This window comes from Citrus clementina, unplaced genomic scaffold (genome assembly GCF_000493195.1).
Source record: "Citrus clementina cultivar Clemenules unplaced genomic scaffold, Citrus_clementina_v1.0 scaffold_5, whole genome shotgun sequence".
NCBI lineage: Eukaryota > Viridiplantae > Streptophyta > Magnoliopsida > Sapindales > Rutaceae > Citrus > Citrus x clementina.
This window is the reverse complement of record NW_006262201.1, coordinates 7,151,108-7,165,672: the sequence shown is the minus strand read 5'-3', so window position 1 is coordinate 7,165,672 and position 14,565 is coordinate 7,151,108. Positions and strand designations below refer to the sequence as shown.

Genomic DNA, 14,565 nt, shown 5'->3' with positions numbered 1-14,565 from the left:
GGCTGATAAATTTTTGATGAAATACTTCCCGCCAACCAAGAATGTAAAATTGAGGAATGAGATTACATCTTTCCATCAACTTGAAGATAAGAGCTTGTATGATGCATGGAAAAGATTTAAGGAGTTACTCAGAAGATGTCCTCATCATGGTATTCCTTGTTGTATACAGTTGGAAACTTTTTTATAATGGTCTTAACCCAAGCACTAGATTAATGGTGGACGCTTAAGCAAATGGGGCCTTGTTATCTAAGTCTTACAATGAGGCTTATGAAATTTTGGAGAGGATAGCCAACAATAACTATCAGTGGTGATCAACCAAACAAGCTGCAGCAAGAGGAACAACATGAGTCCATAACGTAGATGCATTGACAGCATTGTTAGCCCAAGTAACTTCATTAACAAAGATGGTAAAGGCTATGACTACTGCTCCAGCAACTGTTAACCAAATTTCTAATGTGCCTTGCGTTTATTGTAGAGAAGGGCATTTATTTGACAATTGTTCTAGTAATCCAGCTTTGGTTAACTATATGAGTAGCTTCAACAGACAGAACCAGAGCAATCCATATTCAAACACTTACAAACCTGGATGGAGACATCATCCGGACTTTTCATGGAGTTATCATAACCAGACTGCACCCAGTGGATTTTATCAGCAAAATCAAGAGCAAAGAAGCATCAACAATGATCAACTCAGCTCCCTTGAAGCTTTGATTAAGGATTATATTGTGGAGAATGAAGCAGTTGTCCAAAGCCATACTATATCTTTGAGGAACTTGGAAAATCAAATTAGACAACTTGCTACAGTGTTGAGCAACAGACCTCAAGGTAGTTTACCCAGTGATACAGAGGACCCAAAAAGAAAATGGAAAGAGCACTGTAAAGTGATTAACTTAAGATCTGTAAAGGATGTTCATATTCCCATTGGTGTACTAAAATGAAGATTTGAGTCCACTTTAATCCAGAGAAAAACTCAAATTGAAGAAGAGCCACAATCCTCTACTTTATAGCACACTGGAGAGAGCAGCCAAGCTACAGCATCTATTGAAAATGATTATCCAACACCTGTGGATAACGATGCTGCAGCACCAACCCAGAACATGGTAAAAGAGAAATAGTTTGCACAACCTACTGTAGCACAACAGTTTAGGCACCCACCACCATTTCCTCAAAGGTTCCAGAGACAGCAACAAGACAAGCAGTTCAGCAAATCTTAGGAGTGCTGAAACATCTACATATCGATATCCCTTTTGTGGAAGGTCTAGAGCAAATGCCGAATTATGCAAAAAATTTTAAGGATATTTTGACAAAGAAAAGAAGACTTGGAGAATTTGAAACAGTTGCTCTAACACAAGAGTGTAGCCGAATACTTCAGAGTAAGAAACCGTAGAAGATGAAGGATCCAGGAAGCTTCACAATCCTTTGCTCCATAGGCACTAAATACAGTGGCAAAGCACTTTGTGATCTGAGAGCTAGTATAAATCTCAAGCCTTTATCAATGTTTAAGCAATTGGGAGTTGGTGAATGTAGACCAATAACAGTGACTCTACAACTTGCTGACCGATCTCATGCCTATCCAGAAGGGAAGATTGAAGATGAGTTGGTGAAGGTGGATAAATTTATTTTTCCAGTGGATTTCATTGTGCTAGACTTTGAGGCAGACAAAGAAGTGCCAATCATTCTAGGGAGACTTTTCTTAGCCACAGGAAACACTCTCATTAATGTTCAAAAGGGAGAATTAACCATGAGGGTGAATGATCAGCACGTTACATTCAATGTACTAGATGCCATAAGGAGTCCTGATGAGGTTGTAGATTGTAATTTTATCGGTGCTGTAGATTTTGTTGTAGCAAAGAGATTACACAGTTGCTGCAGTAAGGAAGAAATCAATGTTGTAACATTTGAAGAACTTGATGATGAAGATCATGGAGCAGCTAACATAGCATGGTCAGGGGAGAAGCAACCCTTCAGAATTGACGAGCAAATCCAGCAAAGGGAACTCACTCCAGACCAACAAGAATTCAAGGTTAACGGGCTGATAGTAAAGCATTATATGGGAGATGATGTGAACAGCCTAAAGAAGGATCGGTTCTTGAAGGATCCAGGTTGAGCAAACAAGAAAGGTCATGCTGAAAGACCTAAAATCAAGCACTAATTGGGAGGCAACCTAATAAGGGAAGTTGTTTCAAGTTTTTAAGGCATTGAATTTAGCTTTTAAATTATTTAATTTGTCTTTTTTTTATTTTAAGTGTGCACCTAATTTTTTTGTCTTTGTGTTAAATTGCAGCAAGTAAAAAAAAATGTGGGCAAAAAGAGCATGAAGGAATTGTTGCAGCATCACTTACAGCATGACATATAATAGAAGATTCTCAAACAACAGAGGCATTTCTTGCTTTTGCATCAGCAAATGGATTGATCACATTTTATGATAAGGAGAGTTTGAGAAGTGGATCAAAGAAGAAGTGGCCCTTTACAGCCTGTGCTGCAGCAGTGCTTCCAGCAACAGGGGAGTACCCCTGCCCGCTAGTTTATTTTACTTCTTTCTGCAAAACTTTTCTTTCATTTAGTTTTAATTTTCTGATTTATTCTGCATGTCCTTTTATTTAGTGTATGCATGTCTGGTTTATGTGGCTTTGCTTTGTGTGCTTGTGAGGACACAGCCCCACTCAAGTTTGGGGAGGTTGTGTTTCTGAGTGCATGTGTTTATGCTTGTGTTGTGTGTTGTGTGAAGCTCTGTTATCTAATATTTGTGTATGGATTTGAAAACCTAATGAAGATAAATTGAGTGTTATTCAGTATTTATGAGAATGCCAAGTAGAGATAGTTATAGATGGAGGTTGAAATTCTGTCCCGACACTTAGACTTTAGTTGAGTTTTATGAGAATGCTGTAGCAGAGCCAGGAAAACCCAAAAAGAGTAGAAAATATCTCAAGTTTGGGGGAAAATTTTTGTTAGACTATGCCTGTTATAATATAAATTCTGCTCCAATGATTTAAGTTGCTGAGTAACCAGGGTTGAGTATACACCCCATATGCAGACTTGAGTCTAAAGGCAAAAAGAGCTATGAGCAGTGCTGCAGGAATTGTATATAAAAAAAAGCACAAAAAAAGCAAAAAAAATATAGTGATGAAGGAATGAAAAATAAAGAGGTCCGCTGCCTAGGATACTGAGTAACAACAGAGAAAATTCCGCGCGGGATACTTGTTAATTGCGATCTGCAGTTTCCTAATCTGACTTATGCGCGCTCTAGGCTTTTGTTTACCCTAATTTTCAGCTATAAAAGAATCACACATCATAAGAGAGGGAGGGGGCCGTCACCCAAGGAGAAAAACACCAAGAAACAAAAGAAAAACAAGATTCAAGAGAGAGATCAAGGGCTGCACAAGAGGAAAAATTGCAGAGATCAATTGGGAGCTGAATCCTTCTTATCTTTCTCTTGTTTTCGAGTTTTCTATTTATTCATGGGGATGTGTTTTATGGCCAAAACTTTGTTCTTTATTTTTCTTTTGCAAATCATGAACTAAATTTATTTTTAGTTGAGTGATAAACAATCTTGATGATTTATTGACTGAAAATATTAGTTGCTGCATGTTTGCTGTAGCATTTTGTTTTGATAGCATTTCTTTTTATTCCTTATTTCAGTTGATCACCCATTTAATGATACAAGTTAGGAGAAAGCCACAAAAGGACTTATCTTAGTAGAACATATCAGAGCAATACTTGATTTTAGATTGGGTTTCCTGGATTGAGTTTAATTTATCCCAAGAGGGTCATACTTAATCTAAAATTAGTGATGAACTAGACATAGAGATTCACCTTGTAGGGTAAATATAACCTAAGTGTGTAATGCTATATCTTATATGGGCATAACAACTTATCACTGTTAGGTTGCATATAGATATAAGATATCCAACATGCGAAAGCTGAGGATACATAAGGATTTTTCCCAGTGCTGTAGCAAATGCTATAGCAACTGAGCCAACCATTAGAAAATAGTCAAGACCATTAAGAGAGTTTATTCACTCAACTACTCTTTATTCCCAATGGTTTTATCCTTGAGTTTGACGTGATAATTTACTTTGTTGCATTTTATTTATTGTGTTTTTATTTTAATTAGTATATTAGTTTCATTAATTGTTTTATTTTAATTTAGAACAAAATCTGCACTGTTAAAATTGTTGTAGCAAGTATGATAACATCAATCCCTATTGAGACGATCTTAAATACTTATCACTTTATTACTTGTTGTGTACGCTTGTACATTGACACTAATAGCATTTGAATTCATACCAACAGTCTTCTCTCGTTGTCGGAGCTTTCTTCTCTTTTCTTTGGATTGACTTCCATCTTGAGAAGTTGCTCTTCGATTGCTTGTTTCTTTTTTAGTTTTTCTTCATAGGCTTGCAACCTTCCTTGAAGTTGCTTGATCGTCATATCTTTCAGATCTTTTGTTTCCTCAATTGTCACAACAATATGGTCAAACTTCGAGTCTACTGATCGAAGTATCTTTTCAATGATCCTTATCTCTTTTAACTCCTCGCCATTTCTTCTTAATTCATTGGAAACGGTCACAACCCAAGTAAAGTAGTCAAAAATTGACTCTAATGCCTTCATGTATAAGGAATCAAATTCTCCTCATAATGTTTGGAGACGTCTCTAGTTTCTCTCATGTTTCTTTTGAGAAGGTTGCACCAGCAATCTTTTTAAAAGCATTTTCATCTAATTATTGAAAGATAAAATATTTTGCTTTATTCTCTTTCTTCTTCAAGTCTTTTAAATTCTCCTTTTGCGTCGTAGTTAAAGTGGCTTTATTTTCTGGCACAATAAAGCATTTCTTCACGACATTCCACACGTCATATGCACCTAATCGATCACTTCATTTTAATACTCCAGTTGTCGAACTTACTTCCCTTTAATTGTGGAACTTGAAATGACATCATGCCACCATTTTTCATAATTCACAAACTAAGCGAGAATATGGGGATTTTGAATGCACGGATGAATCCGGAACGTCGAAAAACCTTGGGAGGGACTCGAGTCAACTTTCGGTCAATGGTCAACGTAGGTCAACAGTCAACGTTTCTGCTTAGTTGACTTGGCTCGGGGTGGCTCGGTTTGGATTGGGTCGGCTCAATTCTACTTGGTTTGGTTCGGTTCAACTTGGTTCAACTCGGTGAGTTGACTCAGCTTCTCGATAGAAAATTTCCGATGGCGAGTGTGGGCGCGTCCAGTCTTTGATCAGGCTGATATTTACAACGTCGCGTTCCTCACATTGAGATTTCGATTTGATATATTATACGACTATATATAGCATCGAACACTAGCTCTGATACCACTTTGTTAGAGAATTAACAAATTAAACACTCAAAAACACACTATTTTATTTCTTCAACAATACTACTCACCACTACAACTCTTATTTTTTACTCTCTACAACTTAGAGATTTTGTTACTTTACTTGATACTTAAACCAAACGAGAGAGGGGGTATTTATACATGAAACAAACTAATCACAACCATTCATTTATTCAACTACTACACAAATCTTCACCATTCATTAAAACCTACCACTCACCTACTTCACCTACCATGCCTAACATAAATAATTCAAATATCACCCACCATACCTACTCATGGAATCTTTCAATGATTGGGCTTAAATTTATTTATCTTGGATCAAGTTTATGATCCAATAGCTTACTCTTGCATAAATCCTTTGCTTTTTTTTTTTTTTTTGGTGCAGTTTTTGTGAGTTATTTTGGAACTAATAATTTAATTTACGAATATATTTTTGTCTTGTCAATAATAACATTTAATTTGCAATTGCCGGGGATCCCTATATTCCCTAGTATTGGCTCGAGGAGAGCTTGGCAACAACTACCGCAACGAATCTATGACAAGTTTTATCGCAACAATTACTTGTTAATTGATTTCTTTACATTTGATGTGGAATAACATATCATATTATATCAATGTTAAAGTTATATATTAAGATTTCTAACATAATCAAATGCAGATAGAAGCAATTAATTGACAAGCAATACACCAACTGGAAAAGCTAAACTGTGAGAAGAATTTGTTGAGAGTGAGTAGTAGAAATATGGTAAGATTATTATAGGATCATCCAAGAGGACCAAGACCAAAAATATGTCAATACATTCAATTATTGAATATAAATTATGACTATATTTGGTATTGAGGTGTTACGATTAAAAAAATGATGAAATATGATAATATGTAATAATTTTAAAAGTTATTATAATTTTTTTTTATAAATAAAATTAACTTAGTTTCTAAATTATAGTAGTAATACTCTTAGTGTTAGACTTTAAAATCTACACTTTCTAACCACAATTAACCTGGGCAAATCTATAAAAACAAGCGTAATAGATTTTTTTTTTATTTCTAGAAAATAAAAATGCATGTGATGTGTAATTTATAAGGATTTGAAGTTACAGCAGCAGAGGACAGAAAATAAATTTATAAAGGAGAATAGCTTTAGGAAATAATTTGTCTGCATCCTTTATTCAAACAGCTTTAGGCATTTTATAAGAGCCAATTGAAAACATATGATCTACAGTATTAACTACATTAAGAACAAAAAAAGACACTCTAGAAAATAACACATGAAATACGAGAAATAAAAGGAAATATGGGCAATATAGCACAGGTAGTTAATAGACGACGTCTCAAGCACCCATTTATTTCAAAGAAACTTATTACTAAGTCGTAGACTCCTCTTCTCAAGCATGGCTATGGTACGTTGGAAGCTTGTTAAATGCATGGCTTGTTGCTCGTCTCTAGGATGCATGGGCAAGCACTCTACTTATAGAACTCCATAACCCAGAAATTACCAGTAACAAGATCAAATCTGATCCCACTAAAACCAGCGCCAGTAGCCAGGGTCATGAATTCATGCTTTGTTCTCTCCTTTCCACCGGGATTTTGAGTCATCATAAGCACGTCAATATGGGAATTTGATTTTGATTCAATGCTTGTATTAGGAACTTCTGGAAGCATTAACTCCACAACGATTACCTTTCCATCTTCTGGAACGCTTTTGTAGCAATTCTTCAACAACTTCAAGCAATGTTCATCGTCCCAATCGTGCAGTATCCACTATAAAAAATTCTCAAGTTAACCAAATTATTGTCTGTAAAAATTTAATTTAAGGAACTCCTCATAATATGTCCGCCAATTAAATTAGAAACTTACCTTCAGAAAAATGGCGTCACCTTTTGGAACACTTTGAAACATATCACCCGCTACATGCTCAATATCTGTAAATATTAAACAAATAAGAAATTGGACAATTAGAATTATGCCACTCTATGTTCATAAAGAAGATGTCTGTTGCTCAAACTTAATTACGCCAATGTTATGGAAGTTCCTAGTATACAGGCACACACACCGATGCCCTCATTTTTTTTTTAAATACAGAAATGATGCCCTCATTATATATATAATAAGAGTTCCTGCACTTTATTAAAGTGCAAGAAAATTGTTACGGGATATGGTATAACAGTGTAATGTCCCGATAAGCACTTGTATATATAATATGAGATTAATAATCATACGTGGATGTAGTGGGGCATGCTCAATAACATGAGGCTGGTCGAAATTGATGCCCTTAATATAGGGGTACTTGGAAGTGATGGCTTGAAGAGTAACGCCGAGATTGCCACCAACATCGACCAGTTGCTTGATGTTGGCGAAGCCCTTGTAAGATTCAAGAATGTTGCTCATAATCAGAGAGGTATGGTTATACATTGCTGTGTTAAAATGTTTATTGAACCTAGGGTCCACTCGTCCGTACTCAAATGCATGCATTCCATGGGCTCGATTAAATGGAATTCCTCCTTCAAGAATAGCATCTTTGAGATGGGACCTATATAAATCCCCAAAAAAATAAATCATCATGCATCGTATTCATATAAGCTCCACCATGTATGCATGGTCTAGCTGATCATTTACTGAGAAAAAGAGAGAAATAGAATTTAATTAATTAATTAATTAATTACCAGCTCTCCAGAAAGACCTTGTCCTGAATCATTTGCAATGCGGGGCCTAGTGAGACGCCATCTTTGTTAGGCACATAGTATTTGGAGACAGAATTTAAACTATATCGTCTCCGGGCACCAGAACCATCAAGTGAGCACTCAACAACACTGTAGCTAGCCAGAAGCCTGAGAATCCGATCCAGCATCGTGGGTGCGTCTTTGTTCTTGGTGGGCAACTGGGCTGCAATATCTGAAGCAGAGAGCTTTGCACCAGGACCAGCTTTGTCTATGATCTGGAAAATGCCTAGCTCATACACCGCTTGCATGGCCATGGGTAGCACTGTACCCATCGCCAATTGATTAGCATATGCAAAGCTTTGGTCTCTTTCTCCATCAACTATAGAACCCATTTTAAGTTTCTTGAATTTCTTCTACGCTTTGAGGGGTTTCTTATTTGGCCAGCGGGTTTGAAATAAAGACTTGTTCATTCAAAGCTAACAAGAGAAGCATGCCAACCATGTGTTTTCTACAGTATCCAATCACAATCCTACATTCACGGGATATGGGTGGTACTTAAGTAGCAAATCAAATAATAATGCATGGTTGGTACTTAAGTATAACGGATCGACGGTGGAGTTTTTATCGTACATATGATTAGGTAAGATTAACGGCTACGGTTAAATTGCGTATTCGAAACGTGGGTGCACGAGTGGGTCCACAGAATAAATAATAGTTCATAAGAAGACAAACAAAGTAGTAATGCGAATCACGTGTGAGGTGGAATGGGTCCACAAATTAAGTAAGATTAAAGCGAGCTTGAGCAATTGCATATCCTAGTAGCAGTCTCGCAGATTGCAACAATAAATATGGATACTATGGCCAATGGGCCGAGCCGGCACCAATTGTCGGCCCACAAGGGCTCGTGGGTCGTGTTGTGCCGTGCCCATATTTTTTTTAATTGAGCCCGGCACGGCCCACGGCACGAGCCCTCTCGTGCCGTGCCGTGGGCTGTGCCCAAAAAAAGCCCACCAATTTTTTTTTTTTTGCGTGCTTAAAAAAGCCCACGTGTCTAACGTGCTTTATTCAAGTCCACGTGCCTGACGTGTTTTTTTAAGTCCACTAACATAATAATAATAATAATAATAATAATAATATTCAAAATCATAATCATATTAATTTTTATTAAGAGAGCAATTAACATTTTTCTTGTGTATAAAATGAAAAATATTTCATTCACAAATGAAACATATCTCTATTAAATATTAATTAAGTTATGATTTAATATTAATATGAAAAATATTTTATTATTAATTTTGTAAAAAAATTATTTTTTATTTATAATATATAAATTTATGATATTTATAATCTTATTTATTAAAATCATGATATTTAGTTATTTACTTATTCATTTAATAAATTATAAACGTAAATAAATAATTAAATAAATATCATAAATAAAATTAAATAACATTATTCATTTAATAAATATCATAAATAAAATTATGATATTTATAATTTTATTTATTAAAATCATGATATTTACTTATTCATTTAATAAATTATAAACATAAAAGATTAGAATATTTATTTAAACTAAGATTTAATGATTTAAATTAATTTTTAAAAGTCTATGCTAAAAAATATATTAAAACATTTAATTTCAAGATATTGTACTTTAATTTCATAACATTTTATATTTACTTTTTGTTAAAAAAATTTACTTAGATATATTTTGGCCCACGTGCTAGCCCACTAATGAACCGTGCTTATTACGTGCTTTTTCGCGTGCCGTGCTTTGGCCCATCTCTTATCGTGCCGTGCTTTAAAGCCCGCGTGCCTAAAATTCTAAGCCCGGCACGGCCCACGTGCCGTGCCTCGTGCCTCACCGAAACGTGCTCGTGCCGTGCCGTGCCGTACGGACACGTGCCGTGCCACGTGCTGCCCGGCCCATTGGCCATCTTTATGTAAAATAGCAAGATAAAATGTGGCCAGAATGCGATTAGTGGCAGAGCCGCTAATAGAATAGTGGGAGCAGTTGCCTCTGGTCTGTCTAAAAAATCCAACGGCGTGACTATGTTGGAACGGCACCACGGTGAAACATTGATCATAATAAAATAATTATAGGATAAATATTAAATTTATAGTTACTAGTTACTACAATGATATGTCAGTTATTATTAGTGTTCTACAATAGAAACCACTGACAAAATTCAAAGAATATGTTTTATTTAGAAGTTGAAATTATAAATTTGCCTCTTTGGATTAATTAAATGCATCAAATTCAAGTTCATATTTATTTTAAAATCACACATAAATCTAGTCCAATTTCATAATTTAAATGCCCAAAACCTAATTAATTCCATTAAAAACAAGATTTAAGATCTATTATATTTGATATTATTTAGCAAAAGACTAATTTAATAATAAAAATCCATTGAAATGAAATTTTTTATTTACAAAGGAGAACAAAAATTCATGCTCTTCAATCTTTACGATTTGGCTGCCTTCCCTTAAAGTTCTAGTTCCTTAGAATAGGTGATAAGAAAACAAGGGAAAAAATAGGATCATTCTCAATTTCATTGTTTAGTTTAATATATAATTCATCTCTTTTTTCCTTATTTATTTTCCCCATTCTCCTTATCTCTCATCTCCTCTTATTTTATTTCTTCAAACTAAACATGCTATTAAGACATATGTAAGGAGGAATGCTAAAAAAAATTAGAAAAATAGATAAAGAACACAATAATTTTTTTTTCTTTATATTTTATGTCAGTCATTCTACCCCCACTAATTTGATTTTCTGACTATGTTATTGACTGCAAAACGATTTAGATGTCTAATAGGAAGAATTTGACAATCAGAAACTAAGTTTGACACTCTGGTTCAACATCCATGGTTGTTTAATAACTTGTGTGTGTATGAACAAATGAGATGCGTTCAGGCAGTTTTAAATATTTATCCTCCATCTAAAATGGTAATTTTTCTTTTCCATTATTCAAGAAATTAAAAGGGTTTTTCATTAATTTTGTAATAAAATTATTTATTGATTTAGGATATAATGAGTGATTTAATGAGTTCAAATATACTCACCCGCAACAGTTTTACGCGATAATAAATTGATAGAATAAATAAAAAAAAAATCTTAGTCTTTAGATAAGAAATTGAATGAGTAATGAAAGCATTAACACTCCTTAGCTCATTTGTATCTTACTTTGATCCATAAATGTCTTTCATGCATAACGATTTCAGGAATCTTTGGGAGATAGGCTACCAGTACTTACATAAAGATGAGCCCTTTAATATGTGCAAATAAAATTAAGAAGCCAATCTTTGTGATCCGTTGAGAAACTAATAACGATCTTTTAATTAACTGATTATTTACATAATCCAATATCTTCAAAAGAAATTGAAATAATCTCATTTTGACTTTGAGCAAGATTGTTAATGTTCATTATCTTGTAACTTATTTTTATTTGCATTTGCACAACATGATGCAGCTTATTTTTGCATATGCACAACAAGTTGCAATCAGACACTTTATATGCTATTGTGTAGGTTTAATTTTTCTAAACATGCTTGTGAGCTGCAAATTGAATAATTTGCAACCTGTGAATTATTGATGCAAAGTCTAGGGGCTGGAAATTATGGTAAATCAATTTCATTAATTGATGCAGCATTACAGGTGCCACCCATGTGCTAATAAGTTTAGTAATACAGGACTGGACTGATTTCTTGAATCAGAGCAATTAGGTCTTTAGACTCGTATTGAACACTTAGATTCAGAGTCACGAGAGTTATAGCAGCTTCTCTGTAACATTGTCTTTAGAGCAGTATAAATCCCTATAATATTAATACTAGTATCTCAATTGGTGAGTGGAATTCATTTCTGAATGTATTGATCCTTGTTAAGTGGGTCAAGATTCATCAAAGATTGCTTTATATCAATTACACGAATTACGTGGTTCCCATCCGATGCCAATAATTGATTACAGGGGAAAACTAACCGCAATTATCAAGTGCAGTCTTTTCTTTCGCATCTCATTGCTACAATAATTTTGTAAATTACAAAAGTTCCTTTTAGTCTTTTTCGTCTTGGACATAGCCAATGAAAGATAGTCTTGGAAATGAAAATTTCTAACTCCCAATGTCATTTTAAAAAAAAACTATTCCATCAAAAGTTTATTTTCTAACACATAAAAGAAAAAGAAATCTTCAACTCAAGGTGATTAAATTTTGATTGTTTAAATGTTTGAATTTACATGATTGACAATGGTTCTTAATTTTTTTATAATTTTATAATTTTTTTCCTTTGTTTATGTAAGTGTAAGACAACGAAGAAAAATTATTTATTTCAACTTTATTGAGACCTCCTCGTTAAAATAATTAAAAAAAAAACCTATCTTAGCCGGTCGAAGAATTTGTACAATAAAATCATTGATGGATCATTGTTATTTTCAATAATCGAATTAGCTAGGAATGATAAACACATGGATCAATATGAGCTAATGAAAGAAGGAAAATGATGTATGCCCCGCGTCAAATCCTGGGTCAAACCCCAAAACTAAACAAACGGCGTCGTTTTGTTTTGTTTTTTTTTCTTTTCTTTTTTGCTTCTCCAAAATGTTGCCGTTTCACTTATCATTTGCCAAATGAAGATACAATATCTGCGTCTCTCTTCCTCTTCATTTGACTTAACAGCTGCTTTTCTCTTCATCCTCTTCGTCTTAAGCTGTTAGCTTTCTATTACAAAGAACGCACCCATTTATCAGATTTCTTTGCGCCTACATTTTCCTTGAAGGTTTCTCAGCAGCCAAACAAATGCAAAGCAAATTGCAGAAGAAGCACATTTTGTTCCAATGAAAAATGTACGGAAATATTTTAAATCTGAAACAAATCTTTGTCGCCAGTCTCAACATTTTTGTAATTAATAGAAATTTATCTTTCATCTTATGTTCAGCAATAATATATTCAAGAATCTTGTCCATCTTCTTATGAATTTTCTGCACTTTAGACTTCACCCCAGTTACAGAACGAAGAAATTTAAGAGAAGGGTACAAATCAGTAATGACAAATCCTGCAGCAAGCGGCAATATTTCCTCAACAAGTGGAACTAAAATCATCTTGATCTTTGCACTTGTTACCAAATGCTGCCCTAGAAATAATAGCACTAGTCACATCCCTCAGAGGAAGAAATGAATTCAACAAGATTTAATGCCTCTTCTACTCTTATTAATCTGAATGATTGCGCGCGATTTCTACTTGAGAGCTCGAATACCGTAATCTTCCTCAGGTTTCGCCAGTAATCGTTACAAGGAGAGAAGGACATACTTGAAGTTGAAAGATAATTACCTCAAAATGAAGGCTCGCAATTCGAGCAACAAATTAGATCAAAGGAATCGGCACTAAGCAAGAAGTGAGCTCAAAGATTCCGAAACACAAACGTAAATTCACAAAAATGCAAATCTATGATGAACGCCAAGATCAAAATTTACGAAGAAAGGGAGCTGAAAAAATAAATGAAACGTGAAATTAGATGACAATGGATCTGCTTATTCAAAGGAGACAATGAAATTGTTACTAGAGACAGCTAGAGAGAGAGAGAGAGAGAGAGAGAGAGAGAGCCACCAAAAATATCTGCCACGAAGAAAGCCACGGAGAAACGAAGAGGAAGAGATTTACGGTGCAACTCTATTTCAACTAAGTCTAAGAATGAATGGAGTCACTTGGAAATGGTAAATGAAACGGCAACGTTTTGAAGAAGTAAAAAAAAAAAAAACAATACAAAACGATGCCGTTTTGTTTAATTTCGGGATTTGACCCGAGACAAATATCAGTACTCATGAAAGAAATAGGAGGTTGCTACGTTGCAGAATCTGTAACATACACCCCCAATGAGAGGAGCACACATGTCTTGAGGGGAGAGAAAAGCCAGCAAATGGGTGTATGTTGGAGTTGGCTAAAGCTGGATCTGTAAGTTACAGAATCCGTAACTTAGCCAGCTCCAAAGAAATAAAGTCACTAACGTCTTATTAGAAAACTAATGCCTGGTTGGTGCTTGCATACAACGGATCGACGGCGGAATTTTTATCGTACATACAGTTACGTATGATTAACGGCTACGGTTAAATTGCATATTCGAAACGTGGGTGCATGAATGGGTCCGCAGAGAAAATAATTGCACATAAGAAGACAAACAAAGTAGTATGGCCCAGTCGCAGTCTCGAAGATCGCAAAAGTAAATGTGGTGCATAAGTAGAGCTGGCAAAATGAGTCATCGGATCGTGTTCGTATCGTGTCAGTTTTGTATCGTGTTAAATTTAGGTCGACCTAAATTTGACCCATTTAATAATCGTGTCAAAATATTGAAACCCAAACCCAACACGAAAAAATAATCGAGTTACCCAATAACCCGCTTAATATCTATATATTAAACAAAAATTACATCAAATATTTACACTTTATCATACATATGTAACATACATACATCCATACATACATATATAATTTATCAATATTATAAAATATACATATCTACTAAAATATTACACACACTATTGAGGTTTTAATT

General features: G+C 34.7%; 1 protein-coding gene and 1 non-coding gene across 2 annotated transcripts; both read right to left on the bottom strand.

Moving 5' to 3' along the window:
• Window positions 1-46: 46 nt before the first annotated feature.
• Window positions 47-153, bottom strand: LOC112098734. The gene has a single exon (XR_002905843.1). It is a non-coding gene; the product is annotated as a small nucleolar RNA R71 (small nucleolar RNA).
• A 6,634-nt stretch (window positions 154-6,787) lies between these two features.
• On the bottom strand, window positions 6,788-8,569 carry LOC18041383 (caffeic acid 3-O-methyltransferase). The gene is made up of 4 exons (XM_006431709.2): window positions 8,019-8,569; window positions 7,575-7,885; window positions 7,213-7,277; window positions 6,788-7,116 (listed from the first exon to the last, which is right to left on the bottom strand). Exons 1-4 carry the CDS (start codon window positions 8,405-8,407, stop codon window positions 6,820-6,822), a joined length of 1,062 nt encoding a protein of 353 aa, XP_006431772.1. The 5' UTR covers window positions 8,408-8,569; the 3' UTR covers window positions 6,788-6,819.
• Between the last annotated feature and the right edge of the window lie 5,996 nt (window positions 8,570-14,565).